Here is a 27,437-nt window from a genome sequence, read left to right as displayed (position 1 = left end):
TGCAATTGTAATCATGACTTTGGGCCTGGGATCAGCATGCAGTATGGTGGCACCAAAGTAGGAGGAATTTCCTATATTTTTAAGCACATTTTAGCAGCAACATGCTGAAAATCAGCCCAAAAAGGGCTGAAGAAAAAAAATACAACTTCCTGTTAAAATCTGAAAACTTTCATGCCTGAATTAAATTTAACAGCTGATTTTAATCCTGATGTATCTCATACAAACTAGAAGGATTTTTCATTCCCATGGCAACCGCAGTCCCTCAACAGATCCCAATAGTGAGGTGATTTTGGTGTAGTCCAACATGTTTTGTCTAGCAGCGATCACTATGGCAACAAGAGGCATGGCTGCCAACACTGCTAGACCTCCATCAACAAACTGAAATCAAGATAAGAAAACATCAAAGTTTTTATTATTCATTCCATATCGATTTCTGTAAAAGTCCCAATAATGGCCGGGGTAAAGTAACAAAGCTGGTGTGACACTTGAGTAAGGAATAACAAGTTAATAATAATGACTAGATATGGTTTTGTTGATGCTAAAATGACAAATATCAATGCACACACAGAACAATGCATAACCCCAGTAGGGTACATGGTAATGGGGAAAACTAAATCTGCATTGGGCTATTCCATTTAAAATCCACACTACCCCTGTGGAAGATTTTGGAAATATCTCCCACAGGGGGAGTATGAATTTCAAATGGAATGAGCACATTAGACAGCTCCATTTGAATTTCATACACCCTCTGAGAAAGATTCAACCTGAATCTTCCACTGAGGGAGGATGAGTTCCAAAACGAGCTGCTAATGTGATCATTCTATTTGAAATTCATACTCCCCCTGTGGAATATATTTCCAAAATCTTCCACAGGGGTAGTGTGGATTTTAAATGGAATAGCCCATTGCTTGTTATTTGAATGTCAACTGACAAAATCATATCATTCTATTCATTAATCTCATTATCTACATAATTTCCTTTCAAACAGCTTAAAATCACCCCCAAAATACAAACAGTGGTCCGATGAAATGTCCTTGCCTACCTATAATGAAATCGAACCAGTCATTACTGTGTACTACATTTAGGAATACACATGGATTAATGCTCTAATTATTCCACTCGTTCACTGATCAAAATCTATGCATGAAACTCACTCATCAAAGGCCAGCAGTACTTGGCTCACTGCCTCATGAATATCTAACACAATTATGAATCTATGTCAAGAAAGAACACCTTTCACTCGACAGCAGTGGCCTGATACAACTTGGCACACCACTGTGTGTGTTCACCGCCAACTGCGGACATTGTGTATTGCTATCCAACCGCAGACGTGTGTATGATGTTTTCATCGCCCAACCATGGACTAAAATGGCAGATTTTTTTTGTGTGTGAAACGAAACAGAATTTTATCCATCTACTGCACCATATATTTTACATGTATCATGGTCCGCAGTTTTGAGAAAGTATCGCTCAAATGCATTTAGCATGCATTTGAGGTCTATTGCAGCAATTTGAAACCATGAATGGTCCTCGGTTGTATGATGTTCACGGTGGAAGGTGAACAATATTGCCTGTGTCCGCGTTTGGCGTTTAACACGTACACCGACCTACAATTCTGGGTTAGGAAAATTCTCAAGAGAATCAACGACTTCTGGCAACAACATCTTGTCACAGACCATTGACGAATAATTGCCAACACATTATCGGTCGACCTGAAGATGCACCTAGGATAAGATGCCATATGAGGGGCAACCGTCACTCAGAAGACCTGTTACTCAAAAGGCCCACTAAATAATCAGAAAACCCATCACCCAGAAGGTCCGCTATTCAGAATTCTGAATAGCTGGCTTGTTTTCATTTAAAATGACCCGCTAACCAGATGACTCACTAATCAGAAAACCTGTTAAATAAAAGGCCCGCTACTCAAAATATTTTCTGAGTAGCGGGCATTGACAGGCCCTTTGCAGATTCACACCCTCTATTCAGACAACCTGGCATTCAGAAAACCCAGTTCTCAGGGTTAGGATTAGAGTTAACTCAGTTCTTTCAACTGATTAAAACAGCCCACTAGTCAAAATTCTGAATAGTGGGCATTATGAGGAGTAGCTGGTCTTCTGGGTAATGGATGCAGCCCGCTAGCCAGAAAACCCCCAGGTAAGAAAAATTATGAGTAGCGGGACTTAAAACAATTTTGCCACCCTGTATGATCTGACCTTGTCTTGTCTCCTCTTCTTCTTGATGACCTCATGATACCTGCGTCTACTGAATGTCACCATGGTGTAGAGTGGCACGTATGTGTTGGGCATCAACCAATGCAACAAATTATCCACCTTCTTACGGAATAAGAAATAACGTGAATTCACCAAGTGTCGCATCTACAAAAAAGAAGACAATTCAATTACGATAATTAAAGAGGTGTGACCAAATCGACAGCCTCAACTCCCATTTTTCCATCAATACTGACATATTAAAATAAAGGTCAAAATTTCCTCATTACCCAGTAAAATTTAACGCCCAAGATCCGTTTCATTTAGATGCTGTGAAGAAGAATGTGGTGAATTGTGGTAACCACACTGGAAGTGTTTGTAGTAGTATGTACGATAATATGGGCATTTTTATACACATTTTTGCTTCTCATATCAAAATCCATGGAGCAATACAACTCAAAATTTGGAAATATTTTGTTTTAATGGTAGGGGTGGGGGGCATGGCAGATTTTTAAAAACATCTAAAAAAAAGGAATGTGCAAAATGCAAATTTCTTCAAAACCTATGCACATGGAAAGTGGAGGTCATAAGATCCACTAGTCTTAAGGATCCCTAGTGCGAAAGTTTACTAGTACCCTCACCGTTCGGACCAGCGAACCCTTTTTATTCTCCAAACTAGTGAATCTTTTTTAATTTCGACTGTAAAGATATATGTGATGCGATCAAGCAAAGTCAGTCGGAACTCGGAAATATTGATTTTGAGATGTAGCCAAACAAAGGAAATATTTCCTTTTGTTTCCTGTTCTTTTGGAAGCTCTTTAATTGCTCATTATCTTTGGAATTGGTTGTTCAATTTCAATGGGGTTTTCTGTGAAATGCAGCTTTGTAAATGCTTTTTACTATCCTATAAGAAACTGAAATTTTAATATTTCCGAGTTCCTACTGATTTTGCTTGATCGCATCACATACATGTATGTGTCATAATTAGAACCAGCAGCCAATAGCTGTACCCTTTAGCTCGAATTTAAAAACACCTTCGTTGAAATCGCCACCCATTTGAAATTCACACTCCCTGTGTGTGAGATTAAGATCATATCTTCCATATAGGGGGAGTGTGGATTTCACTGGAATAGCCCATTTGGGCTGAGTATATCAGATTTATATATTTCACTTAATAAACTAAAGCTCACCTCAGTGTAATTATAAACGGCAAGATCACACATGGCTTCAGCATCTGGATTCCTGTGCACTGTGTATGCTGGCAACACCTTGGCTGTTTGAGATATACAAAATGTACGAATAATAATAAGTACTGTATTCCTTTCATTAACTGCCCATGCCCCTATAAGCGCCCACACAGCAACATAACTACAAATGATACTCCATCATTATGCGCAAGATCCAACTACACATGTAGCAACACACAGAATCATCTACACATATCAAATCCCTATTTTGGGCCACTTAAAGTTAAAGGCCTAATCAGTGATTTGCTCATTCGGAAAATCGTAACAGTAATCAAAATTCAGATTTTGGTACCTTTGTTAGTGCCATAGATGTGGCCTACTAGTGGCTAAGACAAAAGCTGTGTATTAAAGACAAAATAGGATACTTTACATGAAACTATACAGAGAAATTAGCTCCATGTATTTCAGTTCGCTTCAACTTTTTCAATTCTTTTTCCTTGTTTTTGTAAATTGTTTGATTTCAAAAAATGACAATTTTAATGACTTATCCATCACTTTCAAGGAATTTTATATACAATTTTAATTTTTTACACTTTCTCTGGGATCACTGAATGGGCCTTTAAATTTTATTTTAAATTAACTGCATTCAATGCTTAAACTTTAATGTGTGTACGTAGAATACCATGCTACAGGGAAACCTAGTTGAAGATCATGAGAGAGTCAAATCTTTTTGCACAAATCTAAATACAAAGACCCTTAAAACGCATTCCAAAGTTATGCACTATTCAAGTACCCCCCTCATCCAGGGGAATTTTGGGAAATGATAGCACTTGTAAATTTTTGTAATTTTCCCAACCCCTGGTGATCCCTATAGACCAGGGTTCTCAATTATATTTACTCACAGGTCATGGAGGGCCAAAATTATTTCAAAGATTTGTATTTGAGGGTCAAATACACCTGGTTTTGCTATGATTATAACATGTATACTGTACATCATAGAGCTCTTTGAAGTGCGAGGGCCAATCACAATTGGTCGGTGGGTCAGATCTGGCTCACAATTCACATACTGTATAGAAACCCCTACATGCCCCCCACTATCCTGTTGTTTCTAGCATCCATTCCCCCTGGTTGCAGGGTCAGGGGATTAGGTTTAATTTAATAGTTCGTCTCAAAGCCCCAGCGCGCATTAGCAAAATCAAACCTGCTGGATTGAGTAAATTTCAGTTTTTTGCCGCTCCGCCACACAAAAATCTCACGTATGACATTGCCAGACGTCATATAGCCTAAATCGTAAATCTCAATAACATTCTTCATCTTGATCACAGTGAAACCTCCTTGAGAGATGAAAGGGTGATCTATTCTTGTCAAAAAATTTCAGTAAAAAAATTAGGTTTTTAACTTAGGAAGGGCTTTGAGACGAATGGCTTTACACATGGTACAATTCATACAAAATAAGTATGCTTATTCATGTGCATCAATGCTCTAAATTTTTATTCCGGGATACAAAGATGCGCAACCCTCACTCAGTTTTTGGGACTCGTTGGGTAAAACATTTGCAAAATTGCTACAAAAAGGTGTGTTTTCACCTGAAAATTTCATGAAATGCGATGCAGAAGGGACATTTTCATTCAAAGTTTATGCACAGCACCCCTACCCACAAATACACAGAGTGCAGGGACCAGGATTATATGTGACACGATCAAGGGAAATGAAATATTGATTTTGAGATATTGGCAAAGAAAGTGTTAAAATTCTTTTGTTTCATATTGTTTTCAGCGATAACGTAACTTCGTAAAGAAAAGTCATATCAACATGGGGTTTTCAGTTTCTGAAAGCACTAAATGTCCTCTTTAGAAACATTTAAACCTAATTTTTGACCAGGGCCGACATGTGACCCATTCCCCTTGATCATGTCACATATTGTAACACTTACAGAAGTCATTATTGTACATATCCATAAGTTCACTCATCACCACACAATCTTCAAGCCCCTGAAAGAAAGAAATATGTCCATTCATTAGTGATTAATTCATATCAACACTTAAAATTCATCAAAATTATACATTTGTGAAGATTTCCTGCCCATAAACATTTCCTGCTTAACAGCATTGTACTTACGCAATTCATACCCTGCCCATAGAATGGTACCATTGCATGTGCAGCATCCCCCATGATAACAGCCTTGTCTTTGTAATGATATGGGTTACACTGAAAATAAAATGACAAAGAATTTAAGTAAAGAATCAGCAATTTTTAGTCATGATCATTCACATTCGACCAATACATTTGACTCTCCAGGCCGGGGGGGGGGGGTCTTAGTGGAAATGTGGGTGCAGGGATGTGTGGCAGAATTTATTTAGTTTAGACTCAGGGTGCCATTTTGGTCTATTGATTATGGCCTTCAATATTTCATGCAAAATTTGGTTTAAGAAAGGATGTTTTTTTTTCAAAATTTTCTTTAAAAAAAGTGCCAATTTTTCAAAATTTGAGAAAATTGTCCAAACATTGGTATAATTGATTTCTGGTATTTTTTTAATTATAAGTCAGTTTGCCTGAAAATCCAGATGTGTAATATTTAGAGAATAAATTATTGTTTTGAGACATGGTCATATCTATCACCTGATATAACACGGTAGATACCATTACTTTAAGTGTCATGCATTATGCTAAGTGTTACTAGTGTAAGTGCTGCACCCAACAGCTGTGTGATGAACTGCAATATTATTATAAACTGGGTCACCATAAACAAACGGCAGCTGTCTTCGGAAATCATCGATCTGAAAACGTCTATTGGATTGCAATGCTTGTAGATAACAAATAAATATCAATTGTTCATAACAATATAAGACTGCTACAGACCATGCATCAACAGCCAAAGTCCCTGTGCATGCTGTGAATTCTCGCATATTCATGAGGACCGATTGTTTCATCGTGTCATGTCTAACAATCACGCTAGCATCGCGTGTCTTCACGACCAATTACACGATAGACCGTAAAAAATATGCGGTAAGCGCGTAGCAGTTTTGCCTGTCGCATTTCATGGAACAATCGGCCCACATTATCGGGCGATGCTGAGACTTTGACTGGTTGTACACGGTCTGTTTTCTTTTTCGTCCAAGATTGCGACTCACCTTAACAGAGACCATGGGAAGACCTTTACTCTTCATGAATGTGTCCACTAGTCCCTCTTCACCAAGTAATGGCACAGAGTCAGGAAAATATCTACAAATTAACAAGCGATAAATTTAAGAGAAATCAATCACACAAATTCACTGTAGGTTTTCTAGATGTTAGATTGTAGATGTTGTTTATGAATATTCATAGGACAAAATTCCAGTTCTACCACACATTTTGTTAATTTAGTTGTGCAATAATATGATGAAACTTTTTTTTTAGAATCAGTGGTGTAATGAGCAAAAACCCTGTTCTGCAGGCAGACAAACCTTTAAGTAGGGTCGCTCGATCTTTTTGCAAATAATAATCACCAAAATCTGTAAATAATTTTACTTTTTTAAAATAATAATAACAATGAAAATAAATGTCTGAACATTTTTTTAATTTGGGCTGGCAACCCACCAATTTGTTCAAATCTGAGTCAGACAGGCCCGTAGAACCAGCTTTAGATGTTACAAACAAGTTCTGCTCCTCTTTTTAATCCCCTGATTTTTGGTTTCTGATCAAAAGAGGAACTAAAACTCATAACTAGAAAAGAGGGAAAGGCTGGAGCTTTTAAAACATTATGAAATTGTTAAAGAAAATTGGACAACAAATTTGAAAAGTGGATGTAAAAGTTTTACCCAACCATCCGTACTAATGTTTAAATATTAATGAATGGACACATTTTAACAGTCAATTTTTTCTTTCCGTCTACAACATTTAATGGAAATCAACAGCCTTAGCCTGAATGCACAAGTGTCTAATTCAATGGTGGATATCCCATAACATTCCACATTGGTCTAATTAAATATATAACAAAAAAATAACTTCTCTTATATTTTCCTTGCAATAATTAAAAATGATAAATGTTATTCTTACGTATTAAAGAATTCCAGTACTGCTTTTTCCCCGCCAGCATGCACCTCATCGAAATTATGAAAAGGCATAAAGAGTGTGACGGTGAAGGAGCCACCTTGGTTGGGTAATGCTATCATCATGAACTCATCTCTAGGCCAGATGTGAAGGTGATTGGTTGGCATACGATGCTGTACATAACACACAAAATATGATATGTTATTGTAAAAAATCAGAGATAGAGAAACTGCAGACAGCAAAAGAGTTAGCATTTAAAACAATCTTTCTTAAAAGCAAACGGAACAAATAATAATGATTAAAAAAAACAATTGTGTAAAAATATGAGGATGCCACAACCCCAAATCTACTAATTTAAATTCTCTGACTGAAGTTCACATACAAAACATAAGGGTAACATTTCCACAGACTAGAAATGTACTGCATGCTATTCCCCAACAGTCCTAGCATCATCCATTATAATGAGGGCAGATCGTTCCATGCAATAATTAAAATGAAGTGCATCATACGAAACTGCTACGCATATACCGCATATTTTTGTGGCCTTTTGCGATAACACGCAATTCTATATTAGCAATAGAGGCGCCGCCAGCGGTTTGCGATGTAATCGTGATGTATCATGGGAAAAGGTCGACATCAAGTCCGCATAATCTGAATATTACCATGCTATTACATAGGAACATGTGACAATATTTTTAGTTTGTCAATATAACGGTATTACACGCCGTCGATAGAGAAAAAAATTAATTGTGCACATTTCAAATCACATTATTAAGTATTATTGAGTATCGATTCGCGTGTAACACCTTTATTTTGATAAACTAAAAAAATATTGTCACATGTTCCTATGTAATAGCATGGTAATATTTGTATTGCGTGGACTTGGATGTCGACCTTTTCCCATGATACATCACGATTACATCGCAAAATGCTGGCGGCGCCCTTATTGCGAATAGCGAGAATTCTCTATAGCGTAACGCGGAGGCATGCAACAGCAGCATGATTTGCTAGACACTAAAGATTGATCGATCTGCCCTCATGAATATGTGAGTATTCACAGCATGCAAAGCACAGGGACTTTGGCTGTTGGCGAATAGTCTGTAGTAGTCTGTGAACATTCTATCATGATGCAACCCCTTCATCTTGCACTCGTCAGTCTGTCTACATAGCATTACAAAGTAAATAGACCTCGGAAACTAGAGGTATGAGAATAATTATTTCAGTGCAGTGCTTCTTTGGGGCGCCAACTGCTGCGCGATTTGCACTTGTCGAGTGCACCACGCTCTTTATGCGTCGCGTTCGAGGGTGACGCAAAGCATCGATCCCAGATGCCACAGATTTGGTTTGTACTTCTATGTGGACAGACTGTATGTTTACGGGTTCACACATACCTTGCCATTTTCAGTGGGTGGCATGTTGAGCTCCATATACCCATGAGGGATGTAGGTCTGGTTGAAATTCATGTGATTAGTCCTCATCATTTGGCTTCTCATAGCTGAGTATGCTCCGTCACACCCAAAGTACACATCAGCAGATACTACCACTTCGTTGTTCGATGCACTGCAAAAAAATCATACAGGGATTATTTTTAAAGTAGATGACATTTTTTCTGGAATTTCAAGGCATAGTAAAAATCAAGATGTAGGAATGCCTGGACTAATCATGTAAATTTGAGACCTTTTAGACACAATGTTTTCATTATTTTGCCATGAAAGTTGAAATTAAGGTGGCTGTGTACTCTCAGACATGCATGTAGCAAAAGTGCAATAACTTTGTAATTATTCTCATAAGACATATAAAAGTATACATTTTTATGAAGGCAAGACATCAATAAATCTTAATATAAATACAGATTTGGGGTAAAAACAACAATTCTGAAGAAAATCACAAAAAAGTGAGTTTTTGGCAATATTTGTTAGGTACATCTTTCCAAATATTTTATTTTGTTTTTAGCTCAATCTTGAGGCTCCATTCAAAAAGCGGTTTTTTATTTTTTGATATTGGCCTTATTTTTTGAGATATTGACCATATAAGGCATCAAATTGAACTTTTAAAATTCTGGCGCTTATTTGCACAAAGTGATGCCTAAAATCGGAAATAGACCAAAATATAAAAAAATGAGAAAACCGTTTCTTGAGTCGATCATGCTTTTTACAATGATCATATTTGTTTACCTATAGATGCTGTATTTATTGAGTTATCGTGTACCTAAATCGTCATTTTACGGAGAAAATGAACATTGAAATAATGGCCGTTGAAGTTTAAAGTGGTCACATTTTGCACTTGGATCGGAGCTCACAGGAGAATGCGGCATTTCTCGTTTTTCTACCTTACATTACATGAACATCGGGTAAATACACGGCCCCTTGAGAAGTTTGAGCGAAATCCATTCATAACTTGATATTTAAATCGGGGAAAGAACTTGAAAAACACACATTTTATCAGCTAAACGGAGCCATTTGACCACTAGGTTTTTGTGAAATCAGTGCTTCCGTGGTGTTTCCATATTGATGCGCCCGCGCATGCAGATAAGCGTCAGCGTATTTGTGCGTTAACAAATTGCGCGATACGCAATGCGATGCGTTATTGTGCCAGCGTGTACCCTGGCTGGTACAACAAAGATTTTCTTTCTTTTTCAATTTCAAACACGAGTGGAATAGTGAAATAAAATCCTTAAAATATTGCAGTTGGAGTTTACAAATCTGGATTTTCATTCCTTGTATTTATAAAAACATAACAAAGTATAAACATATCAAGAAAACTCAATTTCGCGAAAGAAACAATGTCTATAGTACACAGCCGCGTTAATGCACTGAAATGGACATAAATACTGCAATTAAATAAACGAATATGCCAACAGCCGTACATATTATTAACTGTTTAATAGTACCTACAAAAAATTATTTGATTGACGTAACATAAAAAAAATAGCATATTATATTTTCTTTAATTTTTTTTTGCCAAAGACCACTAAATTATACATGTTTTTGAAAACGAATGCCACATATTATGACATGGTTAAAATGCTTATTTTCTTTATTTGTAACTTCTTTATCACTTCAAATGGTCACAAACAACATGTACTTTGCTCAATTTTTAAGCATTTATCATCCATAACATATAAAATTTAAATGACCTTTTTCTTCTTTTCTTCCCTCAAAATAACAAAAATATTCAGGGTTGGCAGTAGGGTAGACCAGGTTATGCCAATCAAACAAAAATTGTTAGGCCTAACTTATGAAAGCTGTGTGAGTAATAGACTATTGCAGTTGAAATCCATACATCCCCTATGGAAGACATGACCTTAATTAATTGCCCACACGGCGGTGTAGATTTCAAATGGAATCGCCCATTCAGGTGACCCCATTTGAAATTCACACTCCCTGTGTGGGAGATTAAGGTCATGTCTTCCATAGGGGCATTAGGGGGTGTATGGATTTCAACTGCAATAGTAAATAGAATTCTCAAATGAAAGATATAGATAAACGGTTGCCTGATTTCATGACTTATTTACTGGATGGATACAGGACTTTGGTAATTGTTTAAATCCTTGATGCCATGTTATCCTGATTGCATGATTCAAGCCATGCAGGTATAAAGTACACCATGGCAGTAATGCACCATATAGAAATAGATATTGTCAGTGTAAAAGTCATTTTCGACCATCTTGTCCGTAAATCAATGTACATGTAACAGTAGTGGATCCAGGGGGTGATTTAGGGGGGCACTGCCTGCTCATATTTTTAGCAAAATAATGCAAGATCAACCCACTTTTGACAATTTTTGGCTTATTCGCCCCTACCCAGAGCTGCCAACATTTGAATCTTGAAAAATGGGAGATTTCCTGTTGCAATCAGGGAGATTTGACAAAATGTGTACATCTTAATGGGCGAAACCATTTCCTTTTCAGGGAGATGACCAAAAATTGAGGGTTCTAAAGGTTTAAAAGTAGGGAGTCTCCTGCGAAAAGAGGGAGAGTTGGCAGCTCTGCCTACCATCCTGGATCCATGGCTGTATAATTATACCTTCAAATAATGTTATCATGTGATAACCTGGAGGAGATGTACAGATTCACACCCACAACAATAAAGGGAAATGCAACCATATTGATTTACCCCCTAGATGGCCAAAGGCTGACGACATCTATTCAGATGAATACACATGTGTCAACCTACATGATACATGCACCTCTCTTGCTGCCATGATTACTAACAATGGGCTATTATAGTTAAAATTCGTACACCCCCTGTCGAAGACATTAATCTCCCACACAGGGGGTATAGATCTCAAACAGGCCCATTCCATGTCAAATCCAGGGATGTGCACCGCAGCACCTCTTCAATTTTTTTCTTTTTCTGTGTGGTGGTAGATATTGATGAGAAAGTAAAATCCTGAAAATTTGAGCTTCATACTCCATTTCGTTTTCCGTGGCATCAATTTGAAATTTAGGGGTCAGCGTAAAAATGTGTCGCTAGCGAAAGACGATGTTTGGAGGTCCATAAATGTATAAAGGAACCCTTTAAAACTTTGAAAAGTATGTATCCTGGGGTACTTTTTGGTGTAGAATTCAAATCTGCTATCAGAAAACTTGTAACTCCTTTACTTTAAAAGATATAGGTTTGCCTTCTCCATAGAGTTGTACATTAAATCATTATACATGCAAAATCAAAAATGTGTACAACTCTATGGAGAAGGCAAACCTAACTGATGTGTTGAAGCCATCGAGACCCAAAGCCAATATCTTTCAGAAATGTTGTCCAAGAATATATCTTCAACATATCTGAAGTTGATGGTGGGGCAAATTGTCTGACATTGGTTTTCAGGGGGGTCAAAATGTAAAAAAAGTGGTTTTCCATGGGTAATATCTCAGCTAAATGTATTCTAATATGCTCAATATTGGATAAGAGTAATGTCCTACCAAAGGGCTCTGACTGGCAAAAAAATGGACAATAAAATTATTTTTACTTTTGGAGTTCTGACCCCCCAAAGTTGGTCCTGGTTGGACGAAGTTGCATTTTGAGGGCCCTATATCTTTTAAAGTAAAGGAGTTACAAGTTTTCTGATAGCAGATTTGAATTCTACACCAAAAAGTACCCCAGGATACATACTTTTCAAAGTTTTAAAGGGTACCCTTTATACATCTATGTACCTCCAAACATCGTCCTTCGCTTTGCGACACATTTTTTACGCTGACCCCTAAATTTCAAATTGATGCCACGGGAAAACGAAATGGAGTATGAAGCTCAAATTTTCAGGATTTTACTTTCTCATCAATATCTACCACCTCACAGAAAAAGAAAAAAATTGAAGAGGTGCTGCGGTGCACATCCCTGGAGTTGACATGGAATGGGCCAACAGAGTCACCATTCAAGTAGCCCCATTTGAATTCTCACTTCCTGTGTGGGATATTAAGGTGATATTTTCCATAGGGGGTGTATGGATTTCAACTGGAATATCCCAGAGTGAACTATATGCAACACACTCATGTATATATGCACACTATGCTCTGTACACAGCGGGTTCAGGTGGTATAATGTCTCGGGTTATAGCATGGTTTTGAGATCACCTAGGGCCTATAGTTTTAACCATGCCCCTCATAGCAGTCAATATTTGTATGTATATACTTCATTACTGATGCAGCGGCATTGCCCCCGGGCATAGCTGGGAAGGGGCAAAGACGGGCACATGCCCAGGTGCCTTTCTTGGCGTGGCATCAAAATTAGTTTATGACAAACTTTTTGTACAGATTTTCGTGATAACTACTGGTCACAACCTACGCCCCTGATCAGGTCTCTCTATCTGGAAAGGAATGTCCGTAATTTGTGTGTCTGGAGTTAAAGAGAGATTTATCATGAGTTTCCTTGTTTGGCAATGTTTACAAACACATTCACCCTCTAACATACCCCTATCACCTTAACTCATACACATGCACATGGTAAGGCAACCCATCCACAGCAATATACTTTAAAATGAAAAAATTAAAAATTATACAACTGAAAATAATGACAGGCAAATGAGCAGCTAAATACATGTAGCAAGCTTGACTAGCTACCACTTTATGTAAGTCTTCAAACCAAACACAAGCCAAAACTGTTGAAAGAAAAATTATAAACACAACTAATCATATTAAGAAAATATGTAACATGATCAAGGGGAATGAGTCACATGTCGACCCTGGTCGAAAATGAGTTTTACATATGTTTCTAAAAAGGCATTTAGAGCTTTCAGAAACTGAAAACCCCATGTTGATACAACCTTTCTTTGCAAAGTTATATCAATTTATCAATCGCTGAAAACAATATAAAACAAAAGAATTTTAACACTTTCTTTGCTAATATCTCAAAATCAATATTAGCGACATCCGACTCATTCCCTTTGATCATGTCACATTTTAGCAATGGTGCATATCCAAATGTTATTTAGTCTATAATATTTATGATTTGAATGCCTAGACTTGTGCCAAGTCTGCAAAGTTAGTGACAGTTATTGTAAGAAAACATGCAAAATATAAAGCGGTTTGGTCTTATTTTTCTAAAATTGAATGAATATGGATTGTTAACTTATTATTTCTAGTTATAATTAGGTCAAACTAAAGTAATTAGCACTGAGATGCATGCATGTTTTATCTGACCAAACAACACAATTTTTGAAATTCAAATAAAATTACTTCTTTTTTTTCTGGAATCTGATGGAGTCAACTCAAGTAGATACAGTAAAGTGGCATGTTTTCCATTTTATGGAATACAAAAATAAATCATGGCATTGGAATAGAAAACAAAAAACACAGAAATTGCAAAAAATTAAGCTTATTCCCCCCCCCCCTCCCAAAAACAAATATTGGCTATTTTTAATGTGCATTCAGAAAATGCCAAAGCAACCCCCTATCTTTAACTGATATTTTCTTCAATTCCTTTATTTACTTGCCCTTAGGACCTATTAATTTTGGCGTTTAATTCCCTTATCGGTACCACAACCTCACCATAGTAACGATAATCACCAAATTAGACATTTACATAGTGTTTGTAGAACCTAAAATTTTCATAATTTCATGATCAGTTTTCTCTAGAATCTGCAAGTTTCATAAAATGGAAAACAAAATATGTAATTGGACTTCTAAAAATCAGAAAATGTGCCACTTAAGATAATAGAAATGCAACAAATAATAACTCACTCTTGGAACACTGCTTCCCCTTTTTCTAGATGTATCTTTTTCAGCTTATGTGAGAAGTGAATTTTCACTTTTGGGTTGGCTTCAGCAGCTGAAATTGAAAAGTTTGCAATATGTAAATTTTTAGTAAGTAATTTCATTAAATACTGTAAACAGATTTGTATATTTGGTTTCAAATATCCACCATTCTTCATATGATTACAGATTTTGCCATCTCGCACGATGGCTTTTGCAAAATGATGAATTGTATTCATAGGTTTTTCCCACAGTCAGCTGTGTGAGAGGCCACAGACCAAAAACGAGGAAAATCACTAAAAACAGCATAAAATCAGGGTAAAAACGCCAAATATGGGCTGAAAATAAAAGAAAAAAGCATAAATTTTGGCAACAAAAAAAGAGGAAATCAGCTGAAAAGAGGAACTCTCACATCCCTGCACAGTATTTTCTGGTATTCTAGAGTTGTTCTCAGCTAGTATACTTCTGGTGACATGATTGATTCTTTGTACTCCACTTCAGTCTCCGGATCAAAATCATATCCTATTTTTGTTGTTCTTGTCAACTGGTCTAGCTCAATTGTTATTTTGACTTTGACTCAAATGCACATTTAACATCTTTATCATCCAAGCAAACAAACACAAAAATGTTATAAACATGCCTTGGTTTTGGTCAAAACATTTGAATAACATTTATATCTTGTAATCTTGGGTTATGTAAAGGTCATGAAAACATTTTATATGACAAAATAGTATAACAACATTTTAAAAATGTTGTCAAAATGTCATTGTAAAATATCTTTGGCACATTTTTGTGAAATATTTTGTCAACACTTAAATAAAGTTTTGCAGCAAGTTTTCAGAAATGTTTCAGAACGTTATTATTATCTGTTTCTCATGCACATTTTCCTAGATAGGATTAGGCCTATATGATCACTGGAGGGGCATAATTTGCCAGCAAAGTGGTTACATAACTCCTTGGTAACTGGATCACACACCTTTTGGAATTGATAGAACATGTCATAGACTTTGTATTGCGATCATTTCGATCATGATTCAGGACTCAAAAACGTGATCCAGTTGACATAGTGATAATTGGATATTCGGATTGCAAGTAACACTTCGCTGGTGAATAAACACTATAGCCAAAATAACAATTTCTCTTTCATGAGAGGATGTACCTTCTGCGTCAGCGTACTTTTCATAGAATAACACGATCGCACGACCTGCATGACCGAACCTTGACCTTGCCTAGCAACGACCGGTGATTGGTCAATTCTCAAAAGCTGTGTTTGCGCCGTAAGCGCCGGTAGTTGCGTAGTACGCTCTGCGTAAATAACTGTGCGTACCCAAGTTGGCTCTCATGATCGAGAATTTAATATTTTGGCTATAGTACCGCAGTGCCGTTATATTTCTTTTTCAAAAGTAAAATACCAATATCTATTTCAATACATCCAAAGGCCCAGGGAAATTAATGAGGTATCACAGAAGCTGGAGTAAACGTTTTGTGTTTGCTGTGATACATTTATAACATTTATCAAGGATTAATAAGCAATCTGTGATTGAGAACATCAGAAAATCAACATCATTCTACAGAAATCATTTCTCTCGATGTGGATGCGATGGTTTGAACTTAATTGCAGCAAAATACCATCACATTGATTTCAAAGAAACTATTATTATTACAAAATCACAAACAAATGAACCAAAGCGAACAAAATATGAAAAACAAATCAAGTTACATACTTGTGAGTAACGACTCATTCAGTTTTCGTCTGTCAACAGATAGGATGTACTGCAAAGGAAAATATAAATAAAAAACACTGGCTAAATATCAATATGTGCATTCATTTGTGATGCATATGTGACATGATCAAGGGGAATGAGTCACATGTCGACCCTGGTCGAAAATGAGTTTTACTAAGAGGACATTTAGAGCTATCAAAAACTGAAAAACCCATGTTGATATGTCTTTTCTTTGCAAAGTTATGTTTTATCAATCGCTGAAAACAATATAAAACAAAAGAATTTTTACACTTTCTTTGCCAATATCTCAAAATCAATATTAGTGACATCCGACTCATTTCCCCTGATCGTGTCACATGTAGGTGTTATGTGGATATACATTTGTAAACACCAACAACCGATTGAAATTTCTCAATGCAGCGGTAAAAAGTAGCATACCCTGTGCTTAAGTTTGCCCAGGCATACAAACCATCTCAAAAGATGGTCTTTATAAATTGGAAACTTTCTTTCATGAAGGCACCATGATTTTCAATGGTATGACATCTTATTTTCATGCTTTGAAGCATTGAAAGTAATTTCTGTTTTGAGCTGTGATAAAGCCATCTTAATTTAATAGTTGTCTATTTTTGCGCATTATTCAGTTTTTTTCCATTAGATTTTTCATTTCCAAATCCACCACACAAAAATCTCACGTCTGACATCGCCAGACATCAAAAAAGCCTAAATCGTTAATCTCAATAAAATTCTTCATCTTGACCACAGTAAAACCTCCTCGAGAGATGAAAAGGTGGTCTATTCTTGTCGAAAATCTCGTCCCACATATTTTTTTCACTGGTCTTTCTGCTTCGATTTTTTAAGGCACTGTCCACGTAATGTTCATAAAAAATATCTGTCATTCTATTGGTAATACTCTATCATACCTGGTCTGATGTTCCATAAGGCAGAGCTTTTGTTGACCCATCTAGATCATGAATTAATCTGCTTGGCATTTTTATACCAGTAGACACTACCTATACAATGTAGAAAGAGAATTGGGAATTCAAATAAGAGATGCAGGCGCAACACCAACTGAAATCCACAAGGGTATCAACAATCAAAATAGTTAATATGCTCAGTCATCCGGTAGTTTGAATTGAATCTTTTACTGGAACTTACTTTTATAACTTGCTATATGTTGTGTCTGATATACCATCAGACTTCACCAGACAACTGACCCACTGGGATGGGCAAATTTAGGGGGGGCTGTGTCACAAAATACACTAATTGCCCTCCATGAGTGACAAACCAAAATGGCAGCTTTACCAGAGGGCAATTTTGAGTTGGTACTCTTTGGGTCTAATCTCTATGGTTGATTTACCATAGCATTACACACATTCACACAAGGCAATTTTGAGTTAGTATTCTTCGGGTATAATCTCTTGGTGGATTTACCATAGCAATACACACAGGGCAACTTTGAGTTGGTACTCTTTGGGTCTAATCTCTATGGTGGATTTACCATAGTGTCACACACAGGGCAAGTTTGAGTTGATACTCTTTGGTTTTAATAGAGAGCTTGCGAAATGATGTTACGTTAACTTTAACTTTAACGTCTAGAGGATTATGGAGGATTATGTATTCAAAACCAAGGTGGTTTTGAATACATAATCCTTTATAATCCTCTAGACGTTAAAGTTAAAGTTAACGTAACGTCATTTCGCAAGCTCTCTAATATCTTTGGTCTTACCTCCTCCTCCACATCAACCATTCTAAGAGCTGCTCTACCTCTGACAGACAAAGCAAGATTTATGCTGCGTCCAGGCACATGCTCCAGCAGACGTATGTCTGGTACAAAAAAAATATCAAGATGTTTATAACTATAAGAACACTTTACATAGTACTGTAAAAGTGGACATTTTTGTGCTACATTTATTTTCGTGCTCCAAGCTGCTACCGCAAAAATAACAATGTGCGAATTAGAGAATAAAAGATAGGATTTTGTCTTTTGCCTATCCAATATCGTGTCATAATGGATGGGCTGGCCAATATTTTGAGTAGTGGATGCCGGCTTTTAATGTTTTAATGTATTTTTTGCGAGAATAACTGTCTAAAAAAAAAAAAAATAAAGTTACTTTTGTGAGGACATCCCCGTTGTTTTAAATGAACGAAACCATTACGAACATCTAAGCCGCCGAATCGCATTTTAGTTCTCGCACATGTATTACGCGAACGCATTATCGCGCAATCATTGAGGAGCAACAAGCGTGCACGCAGTTGCGTGGCGGCGTATCGCCTGACTAATATCACTATCAACTATTGTGAGATATTATACACCAGAAAACCAATCAAATTACGTGAATTCTTTACAAGACGCACCCATTGAATAAGAATATACCGTAAACGTTCGCCTAATGGCGCTATGGGCTCCCTTGACATAACTGGAATTTTAGACACAAACTAAAAGTGACCTCCCATTAAATTCCACCAGCATATAAGGGCATGTACCCTTAATTCTTGTTGGGATTTATAGAGAAGGAAGCTCTCTATTTGTACATGAAATTTACCCAAGACAAAGGAGCCCAGGGGCGCCATTAGGCGAATGTTCAGGAAACTTGAGAGTTGCGAATTTAAAAACAAGGGAAACAGTTCAAAATTGGCAAATCACCACTTTTACTGTATCATATTATTGTTGTTTATCATAGTCAAGTTGGCAATCTTGTATTATAATAATTATAACGCCTGTGATGTCATAAAATCATGGAGTAAATTAAACCTGTACAGTTGTGTATGTTCCGTACGCTTACCCGTCATGGCATGCATGGTATAATATGAAATTGTTGTTTTAAAAGTTTCATGCACATGCACATTAACATGGGCACCTTTCAATGTATACATTGCCGCTATCTTGCATCAAATCATTTTGAACAATTGGCAAAATCTTTATGGAAAAACTAATTTTCTAATGCCAAATTGGCAATCTTGATTAATTGGTGTTTTTTTCAGCATGTGTAACCACTACAATATCCTGCTAGAAGAGAAGATATCTTACACTTCCCATAATGCATTTCTCCCATGTACTGATTTGCTATCTAGTGCAACATGGTTCGATAGTGACGAAAAGTACCTCAATAAACAGAGCACATCCAGATCTAGCAAAATATGTTGACTTTATCTTGACTATTGACCCAACCAGTCCATTCTCAAAATGAAAGTAAAGTAATGTGGGAGTGTCACTTGATGAAATGGGGTGATATACCATGTTGCAAAGGCTTCTGGGAAGGGTAGGTATCTTCTCTGTCCAGCTACACAGTAATGCCTGTATCATATTAGCAATCACAAGGGACATAATGCTTTTGTGGGGAACTTGCATCGCTTAACCAAAAAGTGATTGCTAATTGCTGACCTATAAATCACTAGCATGCCCTAGGTTCAAATTGCAACTTTATTGCAACTTTGATGCTACATCACTAGTCACTACTGAATGCTGGTAGCGATTGTTCAAACATTACCATTCCTTGAATACTAGCAATTTTCATTAATTAGCTAATTTTTAAGTACATGCAGCAAGTGCTCGTATGATATACATAATGTATGGGTATCTCACACATGGGTCTATTGACTCTATTCCAGATAAAATCCATATACCCCTCATGGAAGACATGACCTTAATCTCACTGCACATCCAGGGGGTGCAGATTTCAAATGGAGTCATCCACTCAGGTAACCCCATTTGAAATTCGCACTCCCTGTGTAAGATTAAGGGGGTACTACACCCATTGATTTTTTTTTGTTTTTTTTTGCATTTTGTGAAGAAATTACAACAAAAAATGGACAAAGTGGTATGCAAAATGAAGGGGCAAATCTTCTCGTTTTATTGGTGGCATCGGTATCAACGTAGCTTACATGCTTTTGAAAGTAGAAGCCAAAAGGTGGTACATCACTGATAATTTAAATTCACTTCATTTTGGAAAGCTTACTATCAACGGATTTCGTTAAAATTTTGGATATGTGTTGCTAACACGTTAGGGAAATAAAGTTGATATGTAAAATGGGAATAAGTGGTTCCTGATTTCTTTTATGACTTCATGAACTTGGTGCTCCACAACTATCAAAAAGGAACTGGTTAAAATGCTTCTATTTTCAATGTTGAGCTATATTTTGTATTTTTAACTTGCGACATTATTTCACTGAAACTTAATTAAGCCACAGGTAACAGGTTACCACAACCATACTACAGCAATGTTGAAAAAATTGTATTTCTTGTCACCTATACCACCATATTGGGTAGTTTTCCGTAAGCTTAACGTTTGTGATTTTGGTAACTATTTTATATTTATTTGTGAAATCCATCGCAACTAGGCATTCTAAATTGTACTCACCATTTACATCCCAAGGTATATTAGTATATCCACCTTGCACTTCTCGATATATATCCAGTTAAAGACAGAATATCAAAATTATTCCTCATTATGATATCACAAACTCTCACATGTGTATTCAAAATTGATGCTTAAATTTGACCTGAACCAATTAACCTACAACCTGACATACGGTGACCTAATAGCCTTTTCTTCTCCTAACAACACATTATAATATTATTGACTAATGACTATACATCCATTGTGTAAGTGTTTATATATTTTGCATGCACCACTAGATTTTCTATAGAGAGTATAACAAAGGATTTAATGTATTCTATTCATGTACCCTACTTGAACATGCTGAATAGAATAAATCATGGTTTGTTATGAAACACGCATCTGAGTAACTAGGATACAGTAAACAAAATATATATAGGGCTAAAATGACTTATTACAATTGTTTAAAAGCACTTTTTTTTCTTCTTTTTTCATATTTTTTTTTATTTCACATGATCCGTGCATATATCGCCTAGCTATAAATGAAAAAATATTTATTTAGACCAATCAAACCAATATATGGGTGTAGTACGCCCTTAAGGTTATGTTTTCCAAATGGGGGTATATGGAATTCAACTGGAACAGCCATTTTTACCTACCATCTCTGGCTTCGTATAGATCAACAGAGAAACCTCTCTTGGCCAAGCTGCATGCTTGCAATGCACCAACCTAGTAAACAAATCAAAAACAACATTTGAACAAATATGTAACTTGATCATCATCATAAAAACTTTCCGCAAGGAAACTTTGAGGAACTAGAATTTTGCAGTTCTCGGTTGCTGCGCTTCTCGATGCAATGTGTCGGCTGCAATGCCTCCACCTTGACGCACATCATTTTAAACAGGGCAATTTTACTTGGAGCTTTGGGAAAAAAAATTTTTTTAAATAAATTTAAAAAAATTGCAATAAAAAAAATAAAAAAATAAAAATAAAATGAGTTACCAAATTATATTTGAAGACAGCTAATTGCCACCACCATATCATATCACTATACACCTTACCAGTTCCGAGAAATTGTATTTGCAACCTCGGACCGACGGATTGAATGACCGACGGACAGACAACCAGGAAACATAATACCTCCAGTGGAGGCATAAAAAGGGTTAATTTAATTACTTGAGCTATTTCAAAAACAGTGTTTTATCAAAGATCCTTTAAAGGATCTTTGGTTTTATCAAACTACTGATTAATTTGTGGAATAACAAGTAACACAATCAGACTTCAACCTGAACTAAATCCATCAGTCATCTACACTGCACATATATATGTATTATGTTATGTGCAATATGGGGGGTATGGCTTTAAGCTGGAATAGCCCATAAATGGGGTTAACCAATACTCACTAGACCTCCTCCAACCACAGCAACTCTTTTGTTTGTGCGACAGTCTCCTCCTGCATACCCATTGGCCATCTTGACAAAGTTCTGTTTATCTTGACAGATTGGATGAACTGCAACTTTAAAAGTAAGAAGTAAAACTAAAAGGTGTGTTTAGCTACTCAATTGTAGTGCTGTAATCGATTGTCGTAAGTATCGATAGTCGGAAAATACATAGACTTCCGACATGTCGAAACACTCAATGTCAGTATCGATACACAAACGACATGGCACACATGCTTAGATTATCTCAAATTGCGGATTTGCAATACCACTTTCGTTTGTTTGATGCATGATCCTTGTAGTTTTAGCTGTTAGGCTTCAATACACTTGTTGTTAACTTGTTTCTGGAACTTACTGATAATAAAATTGGTAAACTCAAATCCGTGTTTCAAACTGCGTGAGTATCGATAATAGTATCGACATGTCGGATGTTTGCCTCCCGACATATCGATACCCAGAAAGCTTATCGATTACAGCACTACTCAATTGACCTTTTCGGTAAATCTCATAAGCTTTTGCAAGTACACCCGAGATGTCGTAATTTGACGTCACGCCCATCTGCGCTGATGCGCACATTGTTTAGCGAACATTGTTACTGCGTAATTCAAGTCGGCGTGACGTCAAATGACAACATCTCAGGAGTACTCACAAAGGCTTATGGGATTTACCGAAAGGGTCATTAGTTACAACCCTTCCGCCATCTTTAAAACTAGGAGCATGAATTTAGATAGATGCAGGGCGCAGGGGGTACCGTGCGACACCCCTGGATAGATGAGTAATTTATATGTGTTCGCTTAGTGCACTATACACATGGCTATTCAGCTCAATCTCAAAGATTATAGTCTCAGGGCCCACTTGTAGTACAAGTTGTTTATCACTTGCATACAAAAAACAAGTAACAAATAGAATTATATTGATTCTTGCAGAATAAATTTGCGGGAATCATTTGATTCTTGCAAACAACTTCTGTGTAGCGTGTACTAGGGTGCATACGTAGCCCTCATAGTTACCAATTAACTTCTACCTAGTCTTAAAATGTTCCATTGGTTAAAAAAATACCCCCTATGAAATTTAAATGAAATCGAAAGTCGTTTAGGGGTCCCACGAGGAGCCCAAAGTTCGGAATCTTCTTCCTTGCCTGTGTTCATAAGGCAGCTATTTGTAAATGCCTCATTAATGTATTGCAAATGTAATAGCTGCCTTCTCTGTGTTATTTGTATTAATGCTGTGAGATCATTAGTTATCACTTGTTGAAATAGAATAAAAGGAAAATACATAAAGCAGCTTTTGGGGCTATTAATATGTACAAAATTATAGCTGCCACGTGTATTTTAATATGTTTCATGGGAAAAGTCTGTGATTGTAGGCCTATAATTTGTATTTTTTACATATATAAGTATAATTGTACATGAAGTTTTGATTTCCTGTTAATTTCTTTGAAAGTTAACATGGTATTTGACACCACTGGAAACAACAGAGTCTAACATGTGACAGCAGCCTGTGTGACCATTCAGCAACACCTAGGCGTGCACTCCTGTGGTCAGGTTGTGTATAGGCATCACATTGGTGAAATTATACTCATATATGTTCAATGACTTTAAAGATTGAGGTCTCAAAGTTGCCTGATGTATCTCTTCTCTTGCGATTTCTTTGAATTACTGCCATAAAAGAGTGATCGGCGTCTAGTCTTTACTTAGTTGAACCTTTCCCCATACAGAAAGCACTCAGAAGATGATAGAAGCTTGGCATGCTTGGAGACTTTGGAGAGCTAGTGCTCAGGAAACCTTATATCCCAAATTAGGCCTTCAAAAGATGATCATCAAGAGTTTGTGGAACTACATGTATGTCTTGTATTTTTAGGTGGCAAGGACAAAGTGAACTTGAGGTAACCCAGAGCCCCGCCCCAAGCACTGCACAAAGCATGTTTGATGGCCAAGCTTCTATGATGCCATAAAGATCTGTCTGCTGGAATCTCCAACTTCCCCAAGGAACAATTCCAACAAGACAACAATTGCCAAGAGTGAGGGACTTATTTGCTACCCTTATCTATAGCATCTTGTGGTGGTTTCCATACAAGTCTGCTGTCATGCACCATGGAATGACTTGAAACTGTACCACTGTCTGTTAATGTACGAGGTCGTAGATCCTGTGGTTTTAAGAAGTGAAATCAGAGCTTTCCAAAGGCATCTCTGCACCTCAATGCAGAGATGGTACCACATGCACTCTTCAGTAGTGTTGTACCGAAAGAGTAGAAACAAGCACTAGCTGATGGACTCTTGGCTGTTAGGCCTCAGCATAGACTCTAATGCATGCACCAAGTGATCATTATGGTAGCCTACTAGGTTTAGGAAGCCCAAAGTCCCCAAATGCATAGACCAGTGTACTACCCTTGCTGATCCAGTCAACCAAGATTCATGGTTCACAAAAGGTTACAAGTTTTACAAATAGACCATGAGTTTCTCACAGAAAATGTTAAAAGCTGGTCTAATTTTGCTGCATACCAAGCATCTGCTCATAATGTTGATACTTTGAATGTGATAAACAACACTTTTGGAAGCGGAAATCTGAAGAGAAATATGACAATAAAATATAAAACATGCAAGCCCAAGCAGTCAACCAGGTATTTACAGCTTCCTTTTTTAAAGTTAGTGCTCAGCAGCATAGTTAGTACCATTTCTGACATTGTTCTGCCTTTGGGATTAATGTTCTGTGACTTCAGCATAAATTTATGTAGCCGTTTTGCCATATATTACTGTGTACATGAAGCTCCTGTGAAATATAGCATATGGCAGCTATTGATAACTATGTACTTTACATTGCCCAAAGCTGCTCTGCATTTAATTTTGTGAATTAGGACTCTGAAAAATTCTCAGAAACTATGGACAGGGTAGTTATGCAGAATGAATCATAAAGCAGCTATCATTTTCTACATAAATATATTGCATTCCAAATAGCTGCCTTTTGCATTTAGTGCTACAGTAGCAAAATACTTTTGAACGGCCCGTGGGACCCCTAGACAATGACCGATTTCAACCAAATTTCACATGAGGGGTTCTTTTAGGAAGTGGAACACTATAAGGGTAGGTAGAAGTTCAATGCTTACATTTTTGAAAATTAGGGGGCTACGTATGCACCCTAGCGTGTACTGTACAGCGTGTCATCTGCGCGTGTGATTGGTCGAGAGCCGGGAATAAACAATGTTAATGCCTGGTGACCAGAAAAATGAGAAAATGAAATGTGATTGCGGGGTAGGGAAAACGAAGAAAATTCATTGTTGTTATTTTTTTGTTATTATTTTATTTTGTTTTGATTTGATGAAATAAGAATCGCAAAATTAACTTCTTCTTCAAGTTCTTGAACAGGGGTTCATACTTAATTCATATATTTTCATGACTAACTCCAACGGTTGTTTAGTTTATAGTCATCATGATTGATTATAGTCAATTTTAGTCATGAATATAAGAATTATTATAACATTTAAACGCAAGCATGGTCATGATGGGGATTGATGGTAAGCTTAAAAATAAACCTTCAGAAATTGTATTGACATGTTCATGAGTGAGGGTGCTTGACCAGGCATACATGCATATAATAGTTTAGAAAAAAGCATGACAAACCCTCACCTTGTATTCTTCAACAAAAAGACCAATCTAAACGATGTTGTAAGCAACTTCTCACGTCAGCAGGTCATCCGCAACCATCAACTTGTACAGTGTAGTTGTACTTGTAACAAATTTATACATAACCTAACATAACACTTGACCTCGGGTTTGTGATGGAGCGCGCCACTTCAGGGCGCACACCACCAAATAAATGAAACACGAGTTACAACAATAATGATGGCCTATCGATTTTTCTGAGTCCTTTATTTGGTATTAATTAAAAATCTAGTCAAGGGATGTCTGTGGGTTTAATATGCATGATAATATTACAGCTGTACATGCTGCTATGTTTAATATATAATCATCTCAATTTAATTCATTCAATTTATATTTCCATTTCCATCTGCTATTCCGATTTTTGCCCTACTGCCTGTTTAGACCTAATAGCGCCATCTTGGGTTTATTATGGCTGTTTATAGGTTTTTTATTGGCGAAATGCCACTTTTGGCCTGGTCCAGTTCCATAATAGTACAATAATAATTTTGGTCACGTTTCCATTTAGTCAAATTCCAACTTCATTTGTTCCAGAATCCAGACCCAGCTATAGTCCAATCTCACGTAGCTTGCCCCCGAGACAAGGGCAAAGTGGACCAATTTTTTTGTCAGCCCAATTACAAAGGCAAAACTTTAGGTTGATAGGCCTAATCTTACCTTAGGACTGCAACTAACAAATAACATTAATAAAGTTGATCAAAATTGCTGTTTTATTAAATGGTGTGAATTTGAAAAGAGTCGTTCCGCTTTGCCCCAGGTTTTTTTTGGCTGGGGTAAAGTGAAACGTGGAGAGGGCATTACAGAAATGCACCACCTTCAGGTGCGTTTTAATTGTAAACACCACTTAGGGGCTGTGCAATAATTATGAGCCCTGGGGAGGGTAAAATTGGGGGGGGGCAAGAAATTTTTGGCGAGACGAAAGGGGGGGGGGCAAGCAATTTTTGGCAAGCCGAGAGGGGGGCAAGCGATTTTTGACACGCATTCACAGGGCACCTTTTTAATAAAATGCTTTAAAAATGGCTTAGGAAAACGGTACGGAAACGCTTAAATATGCAAATTTTCCTGCTCGCTGCGCTCGCAACATACATCTAGACCATTTAAAGTTTGGAATTTGGGATCCCAAAAATTTGGCATGTTCAGGGGGGGGGCAAAGAATTTTTGGCGGGCCGAGAGGGGGGGCAAGCGATTTTTGGCGGGCCGAGAGGGGGGGGGCAAGCACATATTGCAAATATAATGCCTTTTTTTCTCATTGGTACGTCGTAGAACTTACCACAGTCTATGCATGCAAGAGTCAAATTACACGCACAGTGAGTGGAAAGTGACCAAGCACACAGGCAACGCACACTGGAATACCAAAGTCGATCTAATTCAGAAATTTAACTTTTGCTTCTCCTAAATGATGATTGATCACCAAAGTTCTGTGTTATTCCCAAAGTTAACATCTTATATCTGTAAATACAAACCGAACCAGGTCAATACCCCATTTCTTTGCCAAGTTCTGACCTTGTAAAGAGTGAAAAATGAGAAAATTATGACTTTTGACTCCTTCCTCCATAGAAAGTATTTCACACATGTTGTGTTTAAATCCAAATTTGCTACTCTTGAACTTTTGAGTATTTTTATCTAGCTAAAAGTACTGAATGTAAACATAACAAATTATCATTTATCGAGCAAA

The 27,437-nt window shown here is 37.0% G+C and overlaps 1 protein-coding gene across 1 annotated transcript; it reads right to left on the bottom strand.

The window, feature by feature from the left end:
- Positions 1–237: 237 nt before the first annotated feature.
- Positions 238–25,837, bottom strand: LOC140163788 (kynurenine 3-monooxygenase-like). The gene is made up of 15 exons (XM_072187104.1): positions 25,730–25,837; positions 22,071–22,183; positions 21,327–21,396; positions 18,057–18,154; positions 17,251–17,340; positions 16,331–16,379; positions 14,595–14,682; positions 8,815–8,983; positions 7,430–7,596; positions 6,526–6,616; positions 5,513–5,602; positions 5,328–5,385; positions 3,398–3,480; positions 2,196–2,375; positions 238–378 (listed from the first exon to the last, which is right to left on the bottom strand). The coding sequence occupies exons 2-15, from the start codon at positions 22,137–22,139 to the stop codon at positions 238–240; spliced, it is 1,443 nt and encodes a 480-aa protein (XP_072043205.1). The 5' UTR covers positions 22,140–22,183; positions 25,730–25,837.
- Positions 25,838–27,437: the final 1,600 nt, after the last annotated feature.

Source organism: Amphiura filiformis, chromosome 11 (assembly GCF_039555335.1).
Source record: "Amphiura filiformis chromosome 11, Afil_fr2py, whole genome shotgun sequence".
Taxonomy (NCBI): domain Eukaryota; kingdom Metazoa; phylum Echinodermata; class Ophiuroidea; order Amphilepidida; family Amphiuridae; genus Amphiura; species Amphiura filiformis.
The sequence above is the reverse complement of the archived record's forward strand: the minus strand, read 5'-3'. Positions and strand labels throughout refer to the sequence as shown.

Bases quoted from the DNA above. Each gene is read 5' to 3' on its own strand.
- LOC140163788 (XM_072187104.1), bottom strand. From the start codon at position 22,139: ATGGCCAATGGGTATGCAGGAGGAGACTGTCGCACAAACAAAAGAGTT. The intron at 14,683-16,330 runs GTATGTAACTTG...TTTCAATTTCAG, and splicing joins GAATGAGTCGTTACTCACAA to CTGCTGAAGCCAACCCAAAA. The intron at 6,617-7,429 runs GTAAGAATAACA...GTTAATTTGTAG, and splicing joins GTACTGGAATTCTTTAATAC to ATATTTTCCTGACTCTGTGC.